This window comes from Dromiciops gliroides, chromosome 3 (genome assembly GCF_019393635.1).
Source record: "Dromiciops gliroides isolate mDroGli1 chromosome 3, mDroGli1.pri, whole genome shotgun sequence".
In the NCBI taxonomy this organism is placed as follows: Eukaryota; Metazoa; Chordata; class Mammalia; order Microbiotheria; family Microbiotheriidae; genus Dromiciops; species Dromiciops gliroides.
The window spans coordinates 264301971-264324233 of NC_057863.1; the positions used below are offsets into that span (position 1 = coordinate 264301971).

Genomic DNA, 22263 nt, shown 5'->3' on the forward strand with positions numbered 1-22263 from the left:
TCCCCCACTACTCACAAGAAGTTCCAAACTACATCTTTAAGGGATTCAAAGAAGAGTAATCACCAAATGGTGAAGAACCTTTTTTTTGGGGGGGGGGCAGGACAATGAGGGTTAAGTGACTTGCCCAGGGTCATACAGCTAGTAAGTGTCAAATGTCTGAGGTCAGATTTGAACTCAGGTCCTCCTGAATCCAGGGCCAGTGCTTTATCCACTGTGCCACCTAGCTGCCTGGAGAGCCTCTTTTTTATGACTATTCAGTGAATAGCACCTTCTGGTTCAGTGGCCAGTGTTCTCTGAAGAGGCTTTGATGCAGTACCTTTCCCACTGTGGGGTGGGGAGGGTGGGAAGAGAAAGGTAGTATTTGGGAACACAATCCAAATTCCATAGTCTAAACAGAGCCATTGGATGAATGGTTCCCCTAAATATACCCATTAAGTAAGGAAATATCATTGATATACATCAGAAATGGGATTTATCATTTGCATAAAAATCAGAGCTGGGAAGCCATCTTTTGTGCTTCATCTTAGGAACTGCTCTGAGGAAGCTAGGTGCTGCACAGTGCACCAAATTGCTAAGACATTCAATTTATGAGACAAAGTAAGATACAAATTTCCCAGAAGCATCTGGAAAATTCATAGCACCTTGTATCTTTGGGGCCTCAGATGGCTATAAAAATATGATTCAATAAATCTCGTTGGGGCAGACAAGATGTAAGTTTTGTATGTTGCCTGTCTTTCATTTTTTTCTGGTGTTTTGGGGATACTCACTGCATAACTATCCACTTAGAAAGCATATGCTGCTGTTCTGGGAGATTTTCAAGAGAGTGATCAGTTTTCTGGTGTAAAAAAAAAAAAGCTCCCAGGACCTAATATACTCAAGGAAAAGGGATCAAGACTAATATGCCCTGTGAGTTTGGCCAAGCAAGCTAGTCTGTGGCTAGACGATAAATTATAGGTAGAATTTGTACTCTCCTAGACAAATGTTTCTACAACTTGGCTGTTTTGTTATTGTTTATTTCCTCTTCATTTTCTTAGTAATTTTTTCTTTTGAAAAATTGTAAGCTTTTGTCTCAGCTAAAAACATACAGTTTGTTGTTGTTATTAGGCTATTATATTTTTGGTTTTGTTATTAGGCTATTATATTTTTGTTTTTTGTTGTTATTTTAATATTATTTGCTATTGTTTTGTTATTAGCATCATTCTTATTATCATTGGCTGAACACAGGAATTTTGTCCGAAGAAGTCAAGACAGAAAGGAGAAGCCCGTGAGATGTTAGTGGTTTCATGCAGCAATTGCTAGGTTCAGCATCCAGGATGAGCCTGTGCATCTGAGGTAGGTAGAAGAAAAAAGTCGTGGATACTTAGCATCATTTCATTCCCTACTGAGCCTGTTGCTTTTTTAGCAGCTACCCTGCAAGCAAATGGGCAATGAAGATCTTAGTTATTACAAATATAAAGGTGGAGATGAAACTGCCTCCTTTTGGCTAGGGGAAAACACTTTTTAAAAATTGAATTAAACAATTAGAACTGAGTGCAAATAAGACCTATACATCTCCTTAAATTAATCAAAGCTATTTTGTGAGACACTGGGTGAAACCCTAAGCAATTTGGATAAAAGGGAGACAGTATTTAAGAACTGAGGGGAAAAAAATCTGAGCATTTAGATTTGAGTTTGGAGTAAGCATGAATCAAAGAGAGTGTTGAATTATGGCATTGGAGGTAGATATCAAGGAAAGTTATTAATTTTACAGGCTACAGAGGGGAGGATCCAAACTGGGGGAAATCCTAAGAAAAGGCCAGCTCTGTTTCACCAACTTCCCCTGTGGATCCACAGATAGTACTGTTCATTTGCCAGATGTTTCCAATAAACTGAATTTTGCCTTAAACACAGAGGCCAGAAGTCATTTAGATATAAAGTTAGAGAATTTAACTCCTCCTTTTGTGGGAACAGTTTTCCTAAATGAGGAATTAGAGCAATTGTGACTAACCTCAGAAGAGGAAGGAACCCAGTGGATTTTAGGTGTCATGTAATTGCTAGGTTTGAGTCAATTATTTTAACAGGGCATTACCCCCCCACCCCACCCCCTGCCCAATTTTTTTCGCCAACATCCCCATCCAATTCCCTTCGTTGGTTTGTAGAACAATCCCTTAAACAATCATGTAAGTCTCCTCCCCTTTCTGAAGTGGACCACACCTTTAACACATAACTATGCAGAGTTGGAGACATGGGTCTTAGCTTCTCCTTGGAACATTTGTTTTCCTGCTGTGTCAATTTTTTCTTTGGGCAGGACAGATGGTACAATCTTAAGGCCTCTCTCTAGTTCCAGGTAAATGTAAATTTCACTATTCCTTCTCTCACCTCCTTCTTCTAGGTTCTAAATCCTCTTCATTACTTTTTCATTGAGATTCCATTTCTCTCTTCACATTTGCATCTTCCCCAGATGCATATGGCATTTGGCAGAGACTGTATAGTCTGTAGGCTTTTCTTCATGTCCAAGAGCAGCACAGTGTGTCTGTCTGTGTACCTTTGTGAGAGTACCTGGATATCACACTTTTTGGGGGGTGGGGGGAGGGCAATGAGGGTTAAGTGACTTGTCCAGGGTCTCACAACTAGTAAGTGTCAAGTGTCTGAGGCTGGATTTGAATTCAGGTCCTCCTGAATCCAGGGCCGGTGCTTTATCTACTGCACCACTTAGCTGCCCCCAATATCACACTTTTGAAAACTAGCTCATGTGAATAAACTCATTCTCTTACTTGCTGCTGCTCAAACAGCCCCCATCAGTGAGGCAAAGAGGACAAAGGATGAGGAAACCTCACATTAGTTTAAGGAATTTGCATGTGGTCAGGTGGAGTCAGAGTGGAGAGGGACTCACTTGATCACATAGGGGATAAGCCCTCTACATAGGAGCATCAGTTTCATGTTTTTTTTTTGTTTTTTACTTCTATAAGTTTGAGGTTTTATACATCTTAGACAGTAAGGTCAGAAATATGCCGCTTTGTAATGTCGTATACAATATTTTTAAATGGTTTCATGTGATAACTTTTGGTGATGAAAGACTGCACCATTCTAGTGTAGGGCTTCTTAAACTTTTTCTACTCACTACCCCTTTTTGCCCAAGAAATTTTTATGTGGCCCCAGGTATATAGGTATATAAAGCAGGCATACAGAAACCTTTTACTGTTGCCAAATTTTTGGAACCCCCACATTCAGTTATGTGACCCCATATGGTGCCATGATCCACAGTTTAAGAAGCTATGTTCTAGTGTACCCCCAATTAGAGATAATGCTTGGTCTTGATTTTAGATAGATACTGCATATCCTTTTGAGAAAAACTACATTTATTCCTATGCTTTCTACACCTACTAAAACAATCATGATTTTTGTTGTTTTTTAATTTTTTTTTTTTTTGGTGAGGCAATTGGGGTTAAGTGACTTGCCCAGGGTCACACAGCTAGTATGTGTCAAGTGTCTGAGGCCGGATTTGAACTCAGGTCCTCCTGAATCCAAGGGCAGTGCTTTATCCACTGTGTCACCGAGCTGCCCCTGTTGTTTTTGTTATTGAGATGGTCAGTTATGCTTATAGTTTTCCTAATATTGAACCTTTCTGCATTACTGATATAAATCACACCTGGTCTCAGTGTATCATCTTTGTGATAAATTTCTCCAATCTTGCTAGGATTTTATTTGGGCAACAAGGTGGCACAATGGATAGGCTACCAGGCCTAGAGTTAGGAAGACTCACACTTCATGAGTTCAAATCTGGCCTCAGACACTTACTGGCTGTGTGACCCTGGGCAAGTCATTTTACCCTGTTTGACTCAGTTCTTCATCTGTAAAATGAGTTGGAGAAAAAAACAGCAAACCACTCCAGTATCTTTGCCAAGAAAACCCCACAAGGGGTCACAAAAAGTCAGACACAACTGAACAGCAACAACATCTTACTTATGTCTGCATCAATGTTAAGGAAATTAATTTATAGTTTTCTTTCCCAGTTTTTGCTCTCTCTGGTTTAGATATCAAAATTGTTTTTATGTAATAGAAGGAATTTTGTAGCACTCCTTTACTCATTTTTTTCAAATAGATTTTATATAGTATTGGAATTAATTGTTCTTTAAATGTTTGGTAGAATTCATTTTTAAATGAATCTGACCCTGGAGAGTTTTTCTTAGGGAGCTTGTTTAATTTCTTTTTCTAAGATAGGCTTATTTAAGTATTCTATTTCTTCTTCTATTAATCGGGGCAATTTATATTTTTGTAAATATTCATCTATTTCATTAGACTGTCAGCTTTATTGGCACATTATTGTGCAAAATAGCTCCTAACTGCTTTAATTCTGTCTTCATTTTTGATACAGGTAATCTCTTTTTCTGTTTTCTTTAAAAAAAAAAATAACCAGTGCTTTATCTTTTTTTTTTCCTTCATGAAATGGGCTGTTTTTCAATGATATTAAGGATTTCTGTTTAGGCTTTTAATTGGGGATTTTTAATTTGCTCTTTTTCTAAAATTTTTTTTTAGTTCTATGGCATTGATCTTCTCTTTCTTTCTTTTACTGATATGTTTGGAGATAGAAATTTTCCCCTAAGTACTACATTGACTTCACATATTTTAGTATGTTGTCTCATTGTCTTTATCTTTAACCAAATTATTGTTTCTATGTTTTGTTCTTTGAGCCATTCACTAATTAGGATTAGATTATTTAGGTTTCAATTAATTTTTATCTCTGCTTCTAAGGTGCTTTATGAAATTAATTTTCCTGCTTTTTTATTTTTACATTTGTTTGTGAGGTTTTTTTGAGCCAAGACCTGGTCAGTTTTGGTGAAGGTACCATGTATAGCTGAGAAAAGTCTATTCCTTTCTATTCCCATTCAGTTTTTCCAGAGGTCTATCATATCGAACTTGTCAAAAATTCTATTCATCTGCTTAACTTTCTTCTTATTTGTTTTATTGCTAGATTTATCTAGTTATGAAAGTGATAAATTGAGATCTCCCACTAGTATAGTTTTACTGTCTATTTTCCTTTGAGAATGTTAAGGGCTAAAATTCTAGCTTGTCTGTCTAAAATATCTAATGAGTGGTCGCCAATAAATGATAAGCTTTAGCAAGAGTTAGACTTTTAAGCATTTATTAAGGAGAATAAGAGTTTGGTAAAGAGAGAGAAAGGCCTAGATTCTGTTAAGGGCTAAAATTCTAGCTAAACTGTCTAAAATATCTAATGAGTGGTCGCCAATAAATTATAAGCTTTAGCAAGAGTTAGACTTTTAAGCATTTATTAAGGAGAATAAGAGTTTGGTAAAGAGAGAGAAAAAGGCCTAGATTCCTATCTATTAAAGGGAGAGCACATTTCTAGCTCCCTTCTCCGCCAGCGTCCAAAGGAAAGAGAGAGAGACTGAGCACCAGTCTCTTCCTTCCTCCTCCCACTAGCCTGCGTCACTTCCTGACTCCTGGTCTTGCCCTCAAAGACCTTCACTTCATGGGCAGAACTCTTCTACAGTAAGTATCCAGCAGGTGGCGTCATTCCAATCGTTACAGTCCCCCCTGTTGTTCCTCAAGAAACAAAATGTTTCCTTGACGGAACAGTAAAAAGAATATAATAACTATTGCTAACTAATAATATGTGAACAACAATATAGAAAAGGAAGAGAGGAAAGTTTTGTCCAGAGGGGCGATTTTTTTTTTGTCCTCATGAACCGACGCTTTGACATTAGTCCTGCAAAGGGAGGGCCTCTGCAGAGAATACATGTTACAGATGGTGTATATTATAACAGAAAGAGAAAAAAAACAACAAATCAAAACTGTTCATTTAAAGTCTCTGAAAGTCTTTTCTCAGATGTCCTCTAGGTGTAGTCATGGAATGGAAGTCTTTTCAGGGGTTGATGTGTGAATGCTGGTAATCAGCCAGGAAAATTTCCTACAAAATTGAGCTTAACACAACTTTAAAATAGCTTTGTCAATAATCAAATCAAACAATGAAAGTTCTCAAAAACATGTCTAAGGGAATTCAGAATCTTAGTTGTTACACATGAAACATATAATAAAACAAAAATTGAACCATTCTTTAAAATTATAATATTACTATAGTCCCCCCCTTATGGAGGGTAATTGAGAAGACAATTGCTGCAATATTAATTATTAAAAATAATTTTTTATCTTTGTTTCATCACTTTTTGCATCATCTGCCTAATTATCCTCATGCCATTATGAGAAATTTAAAAAAATCTAATATAATTGGTAACAGGTGTCAAGGCCAAATTCAACACTGTATTTATCATGACACCTGAGATAATTATGGGGGTTACCATAAAAGAACAGAGAAATGATGGGATATGAGCATTCCCACACTTGAGCAGTATGTACTGTCCATGCAGTATGCCAGGCTTAAAATAGGTGGATGGAATATATGTCCATGCCACCGAACATATTGGAGGAAACTGAGTCAGACTTAATCAGATGCATGGGATTGAGATGTCCATGGCATCAGGCATATAGGAGGGAGCATAGAAGCCAGGTGTAGAAGTGAGATGGGTGGGATGAATACTTCCAGCCATCTGTACAATATTGTGGGGAAAAAGAGAATAAAATATTAAACCAAGAGAATCCAACCTCAACATTTGTCAAAAGCCGTTCCCTCGGCCATACCTTGACTTCATGCATGTCTCCCCTCATGTGACAGTTCAGTGTCTGCTCTTGCATGTATTCCTCTTGTGATTGGATGGCATCTTGGCCAACTGGCATCTGATAACTCAGAATAAAGGCAATTAATGTCTTAAATGATAAGTTCCCATAATCCAAGTCTCATATGGATTTAAAATTGAGGATAATAAATGATTGCAAAAAATGTGAATACATCTTGACTCAAAATATAATATATAATTATGCAACAATTTCAAATAATACCCTTTTTTTAACTTAGTATACAATTACTTTTGTGAAAAATCAGAACATACTTAAATACAAGTTAAAGCACAACAGAATCTCAAAGAACTTTTTTTTTTGAAAAAAGAAAACTTTTACAAATGTTCCCCTCTTTTTTTTTTTTTTTTGGAATGTGCTTATCAAAAATAATACTTCTAGAATCAATTTACACTTGCCATGGCAAACAATTTGCCAGGGAAATGCTTTAAAGAGTTTGATCAAATAATCAGTTGAGAAAAAATAGCAAAAACAAATAACTCAGAATATGGGAGCACAATACTCCTAGAATTAACATTGTATTATGAAATCAAAACCATGTTTCAAAATTAGATAGATGAATGAATAGAAGAAAATACACGTGGAATAATAAAAGACAATGAAATTCAAACTAGGGAAATCTAAATGAATATGAACTTAATAAGAGTATTACAAAATATAAACTTGATCGCATGACTATAAAAAGCTTTTACAAATATTCTCCTTGTTTTAGAAACTAAGTATAAGACACAATCTCAAAAGCATTAAAATCTCTATGAAAATAAACCTATACCATTAATTCCAAAATGTATATGTAATAGCATAGAAATCCTATGTAACCTCTGAACTGACATTAATAATCTGAATGAATTCAGAACACTCTTGATTCCGATATCTAAAATCCCCAATACTCATATCAATACCTTGCTGCTTACTTCTACATTTCTGTAAAATATATACCCTTCCATGGCAAAAGCAGAGTCTTGAACTATGTTGATGATTGTCATTCTTATTCAGCTTAAGTTTTTCTTCTTTAACCCCTCTATATTGTCTGTCAGTCTTTTCACCATACAAATGCTTTATAAGATTACTAATTAAAGACAAAAGCAGGTTAGCAAAATTATGAACAAAACAAGCATATCTGGAATTTAAAGAGTTTTCTAAGATTGTCTCAAAAGCACAGCCAGGCCGGGGAAGGGCTGAGCCTGAAGCTGCAAATGCAGGTAGAAAAAGTTGAGCATGCGCATCAGATCTCTGGACTTCCCAGGCAGGGGAAGCTATGGGCTTGGCCATAGGAGTAGAGGGTGGGGTCTGGGGAGGAGGGGAGGGACCAGAGCAATTTGAATCCGACTTGATTTTGAACTCAGGCCTGGATTCCTCTTCCCCCACTTTGCCTCCAGGTGCTAGGGGATTAAAAGCTTCTAGAGGGTGGGTCATTGCCTCCAGGCATGCAAAATTAGAGCAACAATTAGTGTTGGAACTGGGAAAAGCAGCAGGAATCTCTTCAGGTTTCTCTGAAAAAGCATGGTTGGGAGAGGGAGAGATATTTCCTCCTATGAGTAAGTTACTGGCTCTTTTAACAAAAATAAAAAGAAAAATAGAAAATCCACAAAAACAAAGCATTAACATGATCTTATCTCCCATTTGTCTGGTTAAACAGACTAAACTCAAAAATAGGGTAATTAGGGAGTTTAAAAGGTCCATTTGAAAAAATTTAAAGGAAAACACAGCCAGTGCGCCAGTACTTAGCAATTTAAAGGGTAGGGGAAATTTCTTACCCAACCAGAAGATCAGAAGACTGAGGTTTAGCTTTCCTCTTCGTGGTCAGCCATCTGTTAAGGGCTAAAATTCTAGCTAAACTGTCTAAAATATCTAATGAGTGGTCGCCAATAAATTATAAGCTTTAGCAAGAGTTAGACTTTTAAGCATTTATTAAGGAGAATAAGAGTTTGGTAAAGAGAGAGAAAAAGGCCTAGATTCCTATCTATTAAAGGGAGAGCACATTTCTAGCTCCCTTCTCCGCCAGCGTCCAAAGGAAAGAGAGAGAGACTGAGCGCCAGTCTCTTCCTTCCTCCTCCCACTAGCCCGCGTCACTTCCTGACTCCTGGTCTTGCCCTCAAAGACCTTCCCTTCATGGGCAGAACTCTTCTACAGTAAGTATCCAGCAGGTGGCGTCATTCCAATCGTTACAATTCCTATCTATTAAAGGGAGAGCACATTTCTAGCTCCCTTCTCCACCAGAGTCCAGAGGAAAGAGAGCCCCGAGACTGAGCGCCAGTCTCTTCCTTCCTCCTCCCACTAGCCTGCGTCACTTCCTGACTCCTGGTCTTGCCCTCAAAGACCTTCACTTCATGGGCAGAACTCTTCTACAGTAAGTCTCCAGCAGGTAGCGTCATTCCAATAATTACAGTCCCCCCTGTTGCTCCTTAAGAAACAAAATGTTTCCTTGACGAACAGTAAAAACAATATAATAACTATTGCTAACTAATAATATGTGAACAACAATATAGAAAAGGAAGAGAGGAAAGTTTTGTCCAGAGGGGTGATTTTTTTTTGTCCTCATGAACCGACGCTTTGACATTAGTCTTGCAAAGGGAGGGCCTCTGCAGAGAATACATGTTACAGATGGTGTATATTATAACAGAAAGAGAAAAAAAACAAAAACAACAAATCAAAACTGTTCATTTAAAGTCTCTGAAAGTCTTTTCTCAGATGTCCTCTAGGTGTAGTCGTGGAATGGAAGTCTTTTCAGGGGTTGATGTGTGGATGCTGGTAATCAGCCAGGAAAACTTCCTACAAAATTGAGCTTAATACAACTTTAAAATAGCTTTGTCAATAATCAAATCAAACAATGAAAGTTCTCAAAAAACATGTCTAAGGGAATACAGAATTTTAGTTGTTAACACGTGAAACATACAATAAAACAAAAATTGAACCATTCTTTAAAATTATATTATTATTATAGTCCCCCCTTATGGAGAGTAATTGAGAAGACAATTGCTGTGATATTAATTTTTAAAAAATAATTTTTATCTTTGTTTCATCACTTTTTGCATCATCTACCTAATTATCCTCATGCCATTATGAGAAATTTAAAAATCTAATATAATTAGTAACAGATGTCAAGGCCAAATTCAACACTGTTATTTATCATGACACCTGAGATAATTATGGGGGTTACCATAAAAGAACAGAGAAATGATGGGATATGAGCATTCCCACACTTGAGCAATATGTACTGCCCATACAGTATGCCAGGCTTAAAATAGGTGGATGGAATATATGTCCATGCCACCGAACATATTGGAAGAAACTGAGTCAGACTTAATCAGATGCATGGGATTGAGATGTCCATGGCATCAGGCATATAGGAGGGAGCATAGAAGCCAGGTGTAGAAGTGAGATGGGTGGGATGAATACTTCCAGCCATCTGTACAATATTGTGGGGAAAAAGAGAATAAAATATTAAACCAAGAGAATCCAACCTCAACATTTGTCAAAAGCCGTTCTCTCGGCCATACCTTGACTTCATGCATGTCTCCCCTCATGTGACAGTTCAGTGTCTGCTCTTGCATGTATTCTTCTTGTGATTGGATGGCATCTTGGCCAACTGGCATCTGATAACTCAGAATAAAGGTAATTAGTGTCTTAAATGATAAGTTCCCATAATCCAAGTCTCATATGGATTTAAAAATTGAGGATAATAAATGATTGCAAAAAATGTGAATACATCTTGAATCAGAACACAATATATAGTTATGCAACAATTTCAAATAATATCTTTTTTTTTTCTTAGTATACAATTACTTTTGTGAAAAATCAGAACATATTTAAATACAAGTTAAAGCACAACACAATCTCAAAGAAAACTTTTTTTTTTGAAAATAGAAAACTTTTACAAATGTTCCTCTCTCTCTTTTTTTTTTTTGGAATATGCTTATCAAAAATAATACTTCTTTACACTTGCCATGGCAACCAATTTGCCAGGGAAATGCTTTAAAGAGTTTGGTCAAATAATCAGTTGAGAAAAAAAAATAACAAAAACAAACAACTCAGAATATGGGAGCACAATACTCCTAGAATTAACATTGTATTATGAAATCAAAACCATCTTGCAATTTTTTCAAAATTAGATAAATGAATAGAAGAAAATACACATGGAACAATAAAAGACAGTGAAATTCAAACTAAGGAAATCTAAATGAACATGAACTTAATATTAATAAGAGTATTATAAAATATAAACTTGATCACATGACTATAAAAAGCTTTTACAAATATTCCCCTTGTTTTAGAAACTAAGTATAAGACACAATCTCAAAAACCTGAAAATCTCTATGAAAATAAACCCATACCATTAATTTCAAAATGTATATATAATGGCATAGAAATCCTATGTAACCTCTGAACTGATACTATTACTCTGAGTGAATTCAGAACACTTTTGATTCCGATATCTATCAATACCTTGCTGCTTACTTCTACATTTCTGTAAAATATATACCCTTCCATGGCAAAAGAAGAGGAGTCTTGAACTATGTTGATGATTGTCATTCTTATTCAGTTTAAGTTTTTCTTCTTTAACCCCTCTATATTGTCTGTCAGTCTTTTCACCATACAAATGCTTTATAAGATTACTAATTAAAGACAAAAGCAGGTTAGCAAAATTATGAACAAATCGAGCATATCTGGAATTTAAAGGGTTTTCTAAGGTTGCCTCAGAAGCACAGCCAGGCTGGGAAAGGGCTGAGCCTGAAGCTGCAAATGTAGTTAGAGAAAGTTGAGCATGCGCATCAGATCTCTGGACTTCCCAGGCAGGGGAAGCAATGGGCTTGGCCATGGGAGGAGTAGAGGGTGGGGTCTGGAGAAGAGGGGAGGGACCAGAGCAATTTGAATCAGACTTGATTTTGAACTCAGGCCTGGATTCCTCTTCCCCCACTTTGCCTCCAGGTGCTAGGGGATTAAAAGCTTCCAGAGGGTGGGTTGTTGCCTCCAGACATGCAAAATTAGAGCAACAATTAGTGTTAGAACTGGGAAAAGCTGCAGGAATCTCTTCAGGTTTCTCTGAAAAAGCATGGTTGGGAGAGGGGGAGATATTTCTTTGTGGGAGTACATTGCTGGCTCTTCTAACAAAAATAAAAAGAAAAATAGAAAATCCACAAAAACAAAGCATTAACATGATCTTATCTTCCATTTGTCTGGTTAAACAGACTAAAATCAAAAATAGGGTAATTAGGGAGTTTAAAAGGTCCATTTGAAAAAAATTTAAAGGAAAACACAGCCAGTATGCCAGTACTTAGCAGTTAAAGGGAGAGCATGGGGGAAATTTCTTACCCAACCAGAAGATCAGAAGAAGACTGAGGTTTAGCTTTCCTCTTCGTGGTCAGCCATCTGTTAAGGGCTAAAATTCTAGCTTGTCTGTCTAAAATATCTAATGAGTGGTCGCCAATAAATGATAAGCTTTAGCAAGAGTTAGACTTTTAAGCATTTATTAAGGAGAATAAGAATTTGGTAAAGAGAGAGAAAGGCCTAGATTCCTATCTATTAAAGGGAGAGCACATTTCTAGCTCCCTTCTCCACCAGAGTCCAGAGGAAAGAGAGCCCCGAGACTGAGCGCCAGTCTCTTCCTTCCTCCTCCCACTAGCCTGCGTCACTTCCTGACTCCTGGTCTTGCCCTCAAAGACCTTCGCTTCATGGGCAGAACTCTTCTACAGTAAGTCTCCAGCAGGTAGCGTCATTCCAATCGTTACAAGAATTTGGATGCTTTGCCATTTGGTGCATATGTTTAGTACTGATATTAATTCATTGTCTCTGGTACCTTTTAGCAAAATGTAGTTTCCTTGCTTATGTCTTTTACTTAAATCTATCTTTTCTTTAATTTTGTCTGAGATCATGATTGCTACAACTATGTTTTTTAAATCAGCTGAAGCACAATCGATTCTGCTTCAATCCCTTATTTTAACTCTGTGTCTGTCTGTTTGAAATTTGTTTCTTGTAAACAACATATTGTTGGATTCTAGTTTCTAATCCATTCTGCCATCCACTTTTATTTTATGGATGAATTCATCTCATCCATATTCACAGTTATAATTTGCTAACTGTGTATTTCCCTCCATCCTATTTTCTTATTTTTCTCTTTCTCGTCCCTCTTGAAAAGTCTGTTTTGCTTCTGATCCCTGTATCCCTTTAATCTCTTTTTAATATCAACCCCTTCTCTTTTTCTCTTATCTCTTTCTCCTTCCACTTCCTTATTGGGGAAGATGGGTTTATGTACTCAACTGAGTGTGTGCGTGTATAACATATCTATATATGTATATATATCAGTGTGTATATGTGTGTATGTATATAAATATGTTTGTCAGTTTTCTATTTTTCTTTTGAGATCATCCCAACAAAACAGACATATGCATTCCCTCTACCTAAATTGACTCCTTCTAGCTGCACTATCATATTCCAAACCCTCTGATCCATTATTGTGAAAACTGCTATATCTTATGTGATTCTGACTGTGGCTTCATGGTATTTGAATATTTTCTTTCTGGCTGATCACAATATTTTCTCATTTCCCTAGGAAGTCTAGAATTTGGCTCTCATATTCCTGGGGTGATTTCATTTTGGGATTACCTTCAGAAAGTAATTGGTGGATTACTTCTATTTTTCCCTCTCGTTGTAAGATATCTGGCCAGTTTTCCTTTATATTATGATGTCCAGGCTCTTTTTTCCCCAATCATGACTTTTAGGTAGTCCAATACTTCTTAAATTGTCTAACTTTCATTTATTTTCCAGATTAGTTCTTTTTCCACTGGAATATTTCACATTTTCTTTTTCTTTTTTCATTCTGTTGACTTCATTTTATTGGTTTTTGATGTCTCATGAGTTATATTTGACCAATTCTAATTTTTAAGGAATTATTTTCTTAGGTTTTGTGCCTCTTTTCCCATTAGCCAATTTTACTTTTTAAGGAGTTATTTATTTTCTTTTGTGAGATATTGTCCCTCTTGTCATTTGACCAGTTCTGCTTTTTTGAGGAGTTGATTTCTTCAGTGAAGTTTTGTACATCTTTTCTCACTTTGTCAATTCTGTTTTTGTTTGTTTGTTTGTTTTTGTTTTATTAGTGAGGCAATTGGGGTTAAATGACTTGCCCAGGGTCACACAGCTAGTAAGTGTTAAGTGTCTGAGGCCAGATTTGAACTCAGGTACTCCTGACTCCATGGCCAGTGCTTTATCCACTGTGCTACCTAGCTGCCCCAATTCTGTTTTTTTTGAGGAGCTATTTTCTCAGTATTTTTTTCTGCTTCTTTTACCAAGCTGTTAATTTACTTTTCTTATTTTTATTGCACTTCTCTCATTTATTTTCCCAATTTTCTGTACTACTCTTTTTTGTTTGTTTGTTTGTTTTTTTATGGTGAGGCAATTGGGGTTAAGTGACTTGCCCAGGGTCACACAGCTAGTACTCAAGTGTCTGAGGCTGGATTTGAACCCAGGTCCTCATGACTCCAGGGCTGGTGCTCTATCCACTGTGCCACCTAGCTGCCCCTCTACCACTCTTAATTTGATTTTTAAAGTCATTTTTTTGTTTTTATTTTTATCTATTTCTTTAGTGCTACTGGGGATTCTTGTTGTCCTTCTGTCTAATCTGCATTTTTCTTTGAAGCTTTGTTTGTAGATGCTTTCACTTCATTATCTTCTGAGTTTGTGTTTTCAGTTTCCCTGTTATCATAGTGGGTTTTTATGGTCAGGTTCTTTTTTTGTTGTTGTTATTTGCTTATTTTCCCAACCTGTTTCTTGACACTGAATTCTATATTATAGTTGGACACTGCTCATCTTTGCAAGGTTGGATGTCACTGCCTCATGCTTTGGGCTTTTTTGTGCTGCTATTTTTACAACTATTTCTTGAAGTCTGTAAGCTTTTGATATTTCCAAGGTGGTGTGATATGAGGACAGCATAGTCACCTCTCCTAGTCTATGTTTTGGTCCTTATCTAGAAAAGCCCCCTGTTCCCTTGTGACCACAAGAGTTAATGATCCTCTCTGACCCTAGAACAAGGACCAAGGACCCTATTCCCTCTCTTCCCTAGAACTGTGGCCAAGAACTAAGGTCTCTGCTTCTACTGCTCCCTGGAACTGCTATCCAGAACTAGGAACTAAGATCCCTACTCCCTTGTGACCTTACACACTCCTTTCCACCTTGGAACTTCAACCCAGGAACTGGATAGTGGAATTGTGAAAAGGTGTTTAGCTCTCTGTGCAGTGTCTGCACAGAGGTCCCCTTGTAATCTCTTTCTAACCAAATATTTAATCATCTTACAAGCTCTGGGCCACAAGAGCTCCCAGTACTGCTGCTGTTGGTGGTATTACTGCTATAACCATCCCAGCTGCAGCATTAAAGACCCACAGCTAGGCCTTGGACACAGCTATTGCTCATGTGCTGAGCTCCTGGCCAGTCCCAGCCCTAGTTCCATAGACATTTTCTTCCAACCTCCTAAGTTTTCCTGGGCTGGAAAAATGTCTCACCTAAACTTTTTGTTGGTTTTCCTCCTCCAGAATTCTATCTGATGAATTATTTTAAAGTTATTTGGGAAAGGGAAAATCTTGGAAGAATTTTCTAGGGGAAGGGAGTAAGAAGTGATTCTGTTCCTTTGTGGTCAAAATTTGGATAGGATATGCTTTACATCCAAATGTTCATTAGGAACCTATTGCTTATAGTAGGGACTGAATGCTCCTATGGCTTTTCTAAGAATAAGCAAATCAGTTGTTCGTAGTGCCAGTCCAACTATTATGAGAGAGTAGTTCCCCAACATTAAACCCATTCCATCTGTCCCCACATAACATACTTAAGATTAAGTCTACTGTTTTCCTTACCTCTTTAAATACAAGGCTCAGCTGGTGATGTGAAATATTGTAGAGGAATATACATTCTGGCAAATATATCTAAAAACTCACCATACAGAGCAGGATCAAGGAAATAAAAGAGAAATAGCAGTATATTCCTCTGTCTTGTCTAGAACTGCACAAGAAAAGACAAACTTGCAGATAATTTTGAGTAGAACCCATGAGGGAAGGAATAAGCCAGCTTGAGTTCTGATAATTGAGCCCTGATTTGTCAGAATATCAGTGAGGAGCAGAGCCAGACCTCAGAGGTTGATGCACAAGGTGTCAGAGAAGGGAAATGCATACCTTGGAGCACATAAAAGCATAGCAGTAAAGAAGACTAGCTTCGCAACTGGACATATATGTTCAAAGACATTAAAGAAAGAGGTAAAGGATCTATCTATATATCCATAAAATAGTTATAGCAATATGTTTATTATAGTAAAGAACTAGAACTATAGTAGGTGCCCATAAATTAATCAATGACTAGCCAAATTATGGTATATAAATGTAATGGGATTTTTTTTGTACCTTAAAATATAAGAACATATATTAGAGAATTCAGGAAGACTTGTATGAATTGATGCAGAGTGAAGTTAGAAGAACCAGGAAAACACTTTATATAGTAATGAAAAAAATTGTTTTAAAAAACAAAAGCTTTGAAAGACTTAAGAAATCTGATCAAATGACCAATTATATCAAGTATGACTCCAGAAGATTAATGGTGACTTATACTTTCCAATTCTTGTCAGAAATAATGTACTAAAGGGACAGAAGGAAAAACATTTTCATATATGTTGAGTGTTTGTAGACTTACTTTACTTGACTATACTTATTTATTACAAGGGACATCTATTGCTTTGAGAAGATGAAGAATTACATAGGGAGCATGGATTGATAGTGACACTAAACAAGGAGAATCAAAATGAAATAGCCTCATTAAAATATTTTAACATATACAGAAGACAGAATGAAGTTCAGGAGAGGATACAGAAAAGCAGGACAGTATTGGTATTCGCATATTATATTTATTATGGACTTTAAAAAACCAACCTGTACATAATAGAGATTCATGATTTCATATATGACCCTCTTTTTCTGTTCTTTGTGTGTGGGAATGTTTATTGATATTCATCAAGTTCACAATACAAATATTTTAAAAAGTAAAATATAAACTCAACTTCATAACATATAGCCATTAAATTGAGTTAAATAAATATTTATTAAGTGGATGCAGTGTGCAGAGCCCTTTATTAAGTGTTGGGACACAAATAAAGTTGGGGAAAAACAGTCTGTAACCTCATCAAGTTTATAGTTAAATAGAGGCACATGCCAGAAATGCATCTGATTTTATATTATCGTTATATAAATAATAATATTTAACAATATTAAAATAGTATAATAAATTTTAGCATTTCACTCTAATACAAAATAAAAATAAGAGAGGCAAAGTGACCAAAGGTAGGGATTTGATGGATTAAAGTTAGACCAATATTTTTTTAACTAAAACTTCCTTGTTTCTTCCTTTTTACATTTATACTTTTTGTAAGCTGGCACATGATAATTTTTGTATAGTAATATGTGATATTAAGGAATATGTGTATTCTTTAATTGTCTCATTTTTTAAAAGCCAAAGGACTTTCAAATCTATTTTTCCATCCTTCTCTATGTGCCTATATTTTCCTTCTTGTGAATTTTTTGTCAGTCATCCAATTCAGGTAGCAATGTCAACATAAACATTCAACAAAAAGGTCAACAGGGTAGTAGTCTGACTCAAATATATATGTATATTTATGTTATAATATGAGTTAGTCCCTATCCATCATGCTTCTTAAAATAGCAATCAGTGTTTTGTTCTTTTATCTTGTTTGATATAGAGGGCACATATAAATTGATTACCTTTAAGTCATCAGATTGTTGTAAAATAATATAATTATTTAGTCATTTTAATTGCTTTGAATTTGAACTTCCATCTCAGGTTTATGAGACTTTATACCTATGTACATTTAAAGGAGCATAGTTGAGGGTTAATTAATTAATATATACAGTATGTTAAGTATATAAAATATCAAATGTATACACATACATGTGATTATGTCTAAACCTTCATACTGTATATGCTTCATAGTTCTGAGTCAGAGAGCAAAAGGTTGATTTGATCTATCAGGCAATATCACTAATCACTACTGAACATTGTACTTATTCACTTAATTAACATGAATCTCATATTTTCTTCAGTAGTTTTTAAAATGACAAACTGTTCACTTCTACTGATAGCATGTTGTAAGACAATGCCAATTATTAACATTTACAACTCCAGAGTTCTAGTTATTCATGGATATTTCCTTAAAGATTAACTGTGTTCCTAAGCTCCCTAATTATGGAGATATAAAAAAGGCAACTAGGAACCACTGTCTAATTAGAGTGGGTTTTTTTTACTACTTTGCAAACTTCTATAAATATCCCTCCATTTGAAATATTTTCCTATCTGCTTAAGGTGATCGTCTGTATCCATTTGCATTTCTTTTCAGTGTAACTGATCCTAATTTCATAAAATTAAAATGAGATTGAAAAAACCTTCTCCTTTGATGGGTCATTTTTTAAGCTGCTATGAAGTCTTGTTTGCATCTCTCTTTGTCTTTTTGGTGATGGTTAGCAGTGGATTAATTGCGATTTCCTGGATAGCAATCAAGGAATCTGGAAAAGGTAAGCGATGTAAAGTCAATAAATTTCCTTAGAAATTTCTACATTTTGAACTCAATTACACGATGACTAATTTTTTTTCATTTTCTACATTGTATTTATGGATTATGGTGTTCTACAAGTTGTTTATGAGCTATATTGTTCCTTATAAATTGCTAGAAAAAAATGAGGCCTCATAAAACTTGAACTTTAATCCAGATACTAAGGGGCTAAGTGAATGGTTTAGATGGGTAAAATTGAATAGTATTAATTTTCAGCATTCATAAAAATAGATTTTGGCACACCTTAAGATTTATACTCTTCGATCTGTCCTCACTCGAGTGTACAAGTCTTATATTTACTACATATGATAAATAATTTAAAATGAAAGTTTTACTATTTTGTCTTTCTGAAGTATGGTAATGAATAGGATGAATAAAATATGGTAAAATGTGACAAAAAGAGTATTATATTGCATTCACAGAAGATGGGTTAAAACCTAGCTATGATCTTTAGAGAGCATTGTATATATGACTGTTATTGACATTGGGCCAATTATTTAAATTCTTTGGATTTCAATTTCCTCACTGGTAAAATATTGGAATAAATTATCTCTGATGTTTATCAAGTTCTATGTTTATGATCTTATGACTAATTATAGCAATTAAAAAAAAAAACATTGTGAAAGCAAACTGAAAAGTATCTCTGAGCAAATAGAGGGATAGGATAAATGTGAAATAATTGAACCTGGGGATACAGAGATGGCCTGCCTAAGAGTTAAAAATAACTTGTAAAAATAAGAACTATTGAACTATACTTATTGAATCAGAGTTCTCTGTAAAGGCACACAGGGATAAGAGGAATGAGTCCCCAACAAGCTTATATAAATTGGAAAAAATAAAAATTCAACTACTGAAATATTTATTTTCCTTTAGGCATTCAGAATAATATTCTTGAACTTTAATAAAGAGGACAATTTTATGGATTTTATTCTTTATTCTTGGTTGATTTAAGTGTTGTAATTATGTTCACATGATGTATTTCATAGGAGCAAAACTTGACCTAGAAGATGTAAATATGCATGCAACTCCAGAATCACTAATACTCGTTTAGTGTATTTTGGGGAAAATATAAAGGACATAAATAATCCATCTAGTCCAGCCCCTTATTTGACAGATGGAGAAAGTAATATCAAAAAAGTCAAGTTCCTTTGATTCAAAACCACTTACCAAACCAGTAAAAAAAAAAATGTTGTTGTCAAGTCATTTTCAGTCATGTTCAAATTTTTTATTCCATTTGTGGTTTTCTTGGCAAAGATACTGGAGTGGTTTGCTATTTCCTTCACCAACTCATTTTATAGATGAGAAAACTGAGGCAGACAGGGTTTAGTGATTTGCCCAGAATTGCATAGTTAGTAAGTCTGAGTAGTAGTCTATAGAAGTCTGAGGCCATATTAGAACTCAGGAAGATGAATCTTCCTGATTCTAGAACTAGCATTATATCACCTGTGCCATCTGTCTCCTCACCGCGAATTATCCTTTAAAAATATGAAATCAAAAAAGAAACTTATCAAGCAAGCCTCTGACTTGATAAAGGTAAAAAAGATAAAGTGATCTAAAATTCTATTTAAAATTTTTAAATATATTTATCATTATTATAAGAAAACATGAAATATTTTTATGGATGATTTTTGATACATCATTCATGATGATGATTAACCTTTAAAATCATAGTTCATAATTTTAATAGCCTTAAAGGGTTTAATAATAAAGTGATATGTCATCCATCCAGATTATTGTCTTTTTTCAGTTAAAAATCGAAAAATTTAATAGCTAATTTGTAATGAACTCTCCAACTCTCTTCTATATTCACTAGAAAAAGTTGGAACAACTTAGTACAATGAGTTTCCTTTCTCACACCTCCCACCAAGCAAAATAACATGGGGAAATAATGGGAATATTCATAGCAAAGCACTGAATGTAAAGAGTACTTGACGCTTGATGGAAATAAATAATATTAGTTCTTATAGTATATTTTTAAGAATTTTTTTACTTTAAAATCAAATATACCAAGTGAAAGTATTAAGTTTGTTGGTAAGAACAGACATCATTATATTTTTAATCATATGCATGCACTTTATAAATTTTGTTGTTTCTCCAGCGAAACTTTCTAGACCTTTCTCTGAAATTTCTTTAATGACAGCAAACTTTATCTGATGGGAAAAGTCACGCACCAATTATATAATTATTACACTGAAAGCAACATCTTTAATGTTGGATATCAAAGTAACGTAAATCCAAAACTTTATAGGGAACATTGGAAGGCAGCAGAGCTCCTAGATGTTGGTAGTTCTTTAAGTATCTACAAGTGACTTGGAAAGTTTTAATGGCCTATTTTCCACAATATTTCTAGTATCATCAGCTTCATTAATTGGTGAAAATTGATTAGTCCCTTCAGGCAACACAGCAATAAATAGGAAAAACAGGAGGGAAGGAGGAAGGGGGAAGGAGAGGGAGAGAGAAAAAAAAGAGGGAAAGAGAGAGAGAGAATGTATGTGTGTTTTTGTGACTGGGGATGGGAGGGAGCTAAAAGAGAAGGGAGCAAAAGAAAAGTAAGAAAAATTAACAATATAAAAATATTTTCATAAAAAAACCCAAAAAGACGGCTGATACCAAGGAATAAGCAGAAACTCAAACACATTGAAAGAAATAGTTATTCACATTTATGGTCTTCCTTTAAATATGGATATTTTATTTTTCTTTTAATATGTTTCAAATATCTGTTTTCTTTCTTAGATACTACATTTGACAAGAGTCATGAAACCAGAGGAATGTTTAAAATAATATCTGGAGCAACATATACTCCAAGTTTACAAGACAAACTATCAACTGATTTCAAAGTTCTTGCTTATGACCTTCAGCAAATGGTAGGGAGCCTGTCTCTTTTTAGTTATTTTAATATTATATAGAAGATAGTAATTTAATCATTCATTAAAATATTAATAAATCCATCTCTTCTGAATTTAAAGATATGGATAAATCAATTATATTATGTTAGGATATTTTTTCTTTTTTAAAAAATTATTTATTTATTGCATTCTTTTCTTTTTAAATTTTAGATTCCAAATTCTCTCCTTCCCCTTTACCCCTTTCCCTGAGAAGGCAAGCAAAGTGATACAATTCTACAGGTTAAATCATGCAAAATATGCAAAATTAAGAAAGCAGTAAAATTATACTTCAATTTGCAATAAAAGTTCATTAGTTCTTACTCTAGAGGTGGACAACATTTTTTTCATCTTAAGTTCTTTGGAATTGTGTTGGATCATTGTATTAATCAAAGTAATCAAGCCTTTCACAGTTTATCATCATTAAAACATTGCTATCACTGTGTACAATGATCTCCCAGGTCATACTTCACTTTGCAACAATTCATATAGATCTTACCATGTTGTTGCTTTTCTGAAAAAACCTATTTCATTCTTTCTTTCTTTCTTTCTTTCTTTTTGGTGAGGCAATTGGGGTTAAGTGACTTGCTCAGGGCCACAGAGCTAGTAAGTGTCAAGTGTCTGAGGCTGGATTTGAACTCAGGTCCTCCTGATTCCAGGGCCGGTCTATCCACTGCACCATCTAGCTGCCCCTATCTCATTATTTCTTATAGCACAATCATATGCTACAACTTATTCAGCCATTTCCCAGTTGGTTAGCATCTCCTCAATTTCCAAATCTTTGACTCCACGAAAAGAGTTGCTATACATATTTTTATACATATAGATCCTTTTTCTTTTTCTTTTATCTCTCTGAGTACAGACCTAGTAGTGGTATTGCTGGGTCAAATGATATGTATGGTTTTGTAGCCTTTAGGCATAGCTCTGAATTGTTCTCCAGAAAGGTCAGACCAATTCACAACTCAAACCAACTCTTTATTAGTATACCTATTTTTCCTTATTCTCTCCAGCATTTGTCATTTCTGATAGGTGTGAAGTGGTACCTCACAGATGTTTTAATTTGCATTTCAGAAGTGATTTAGAACATTTTTCATGAGA

The 22263-nt window shown here is 35.2% G+C and overlaps 1 protein-coding gene across 1 annotated transcript in view; it reads left to right on the forward strand.

The window, feature by feature from the left end:
- Window positions 1–18100: 18100 nt before the first annotated feature.
- Window positions 18101–22263, forward strand: part of TMPRSS15 (transmembrane serine protease 15) — a 157911-nt gene continuing 153748 nt past the window's right edge. Inside the window, exons 1-2 of the mRNA XM_043993461.1 lie at window positions 18101–18245; window positions 21017–21147. Coding sequence (XP_043849396.1) covers window positions 18101–18245; window positions 21017–21147 — 276 coding nt within the window. The remainder of the gene's footprint in view (window positions 18246–21016; window positions 21148–22263) is intronic.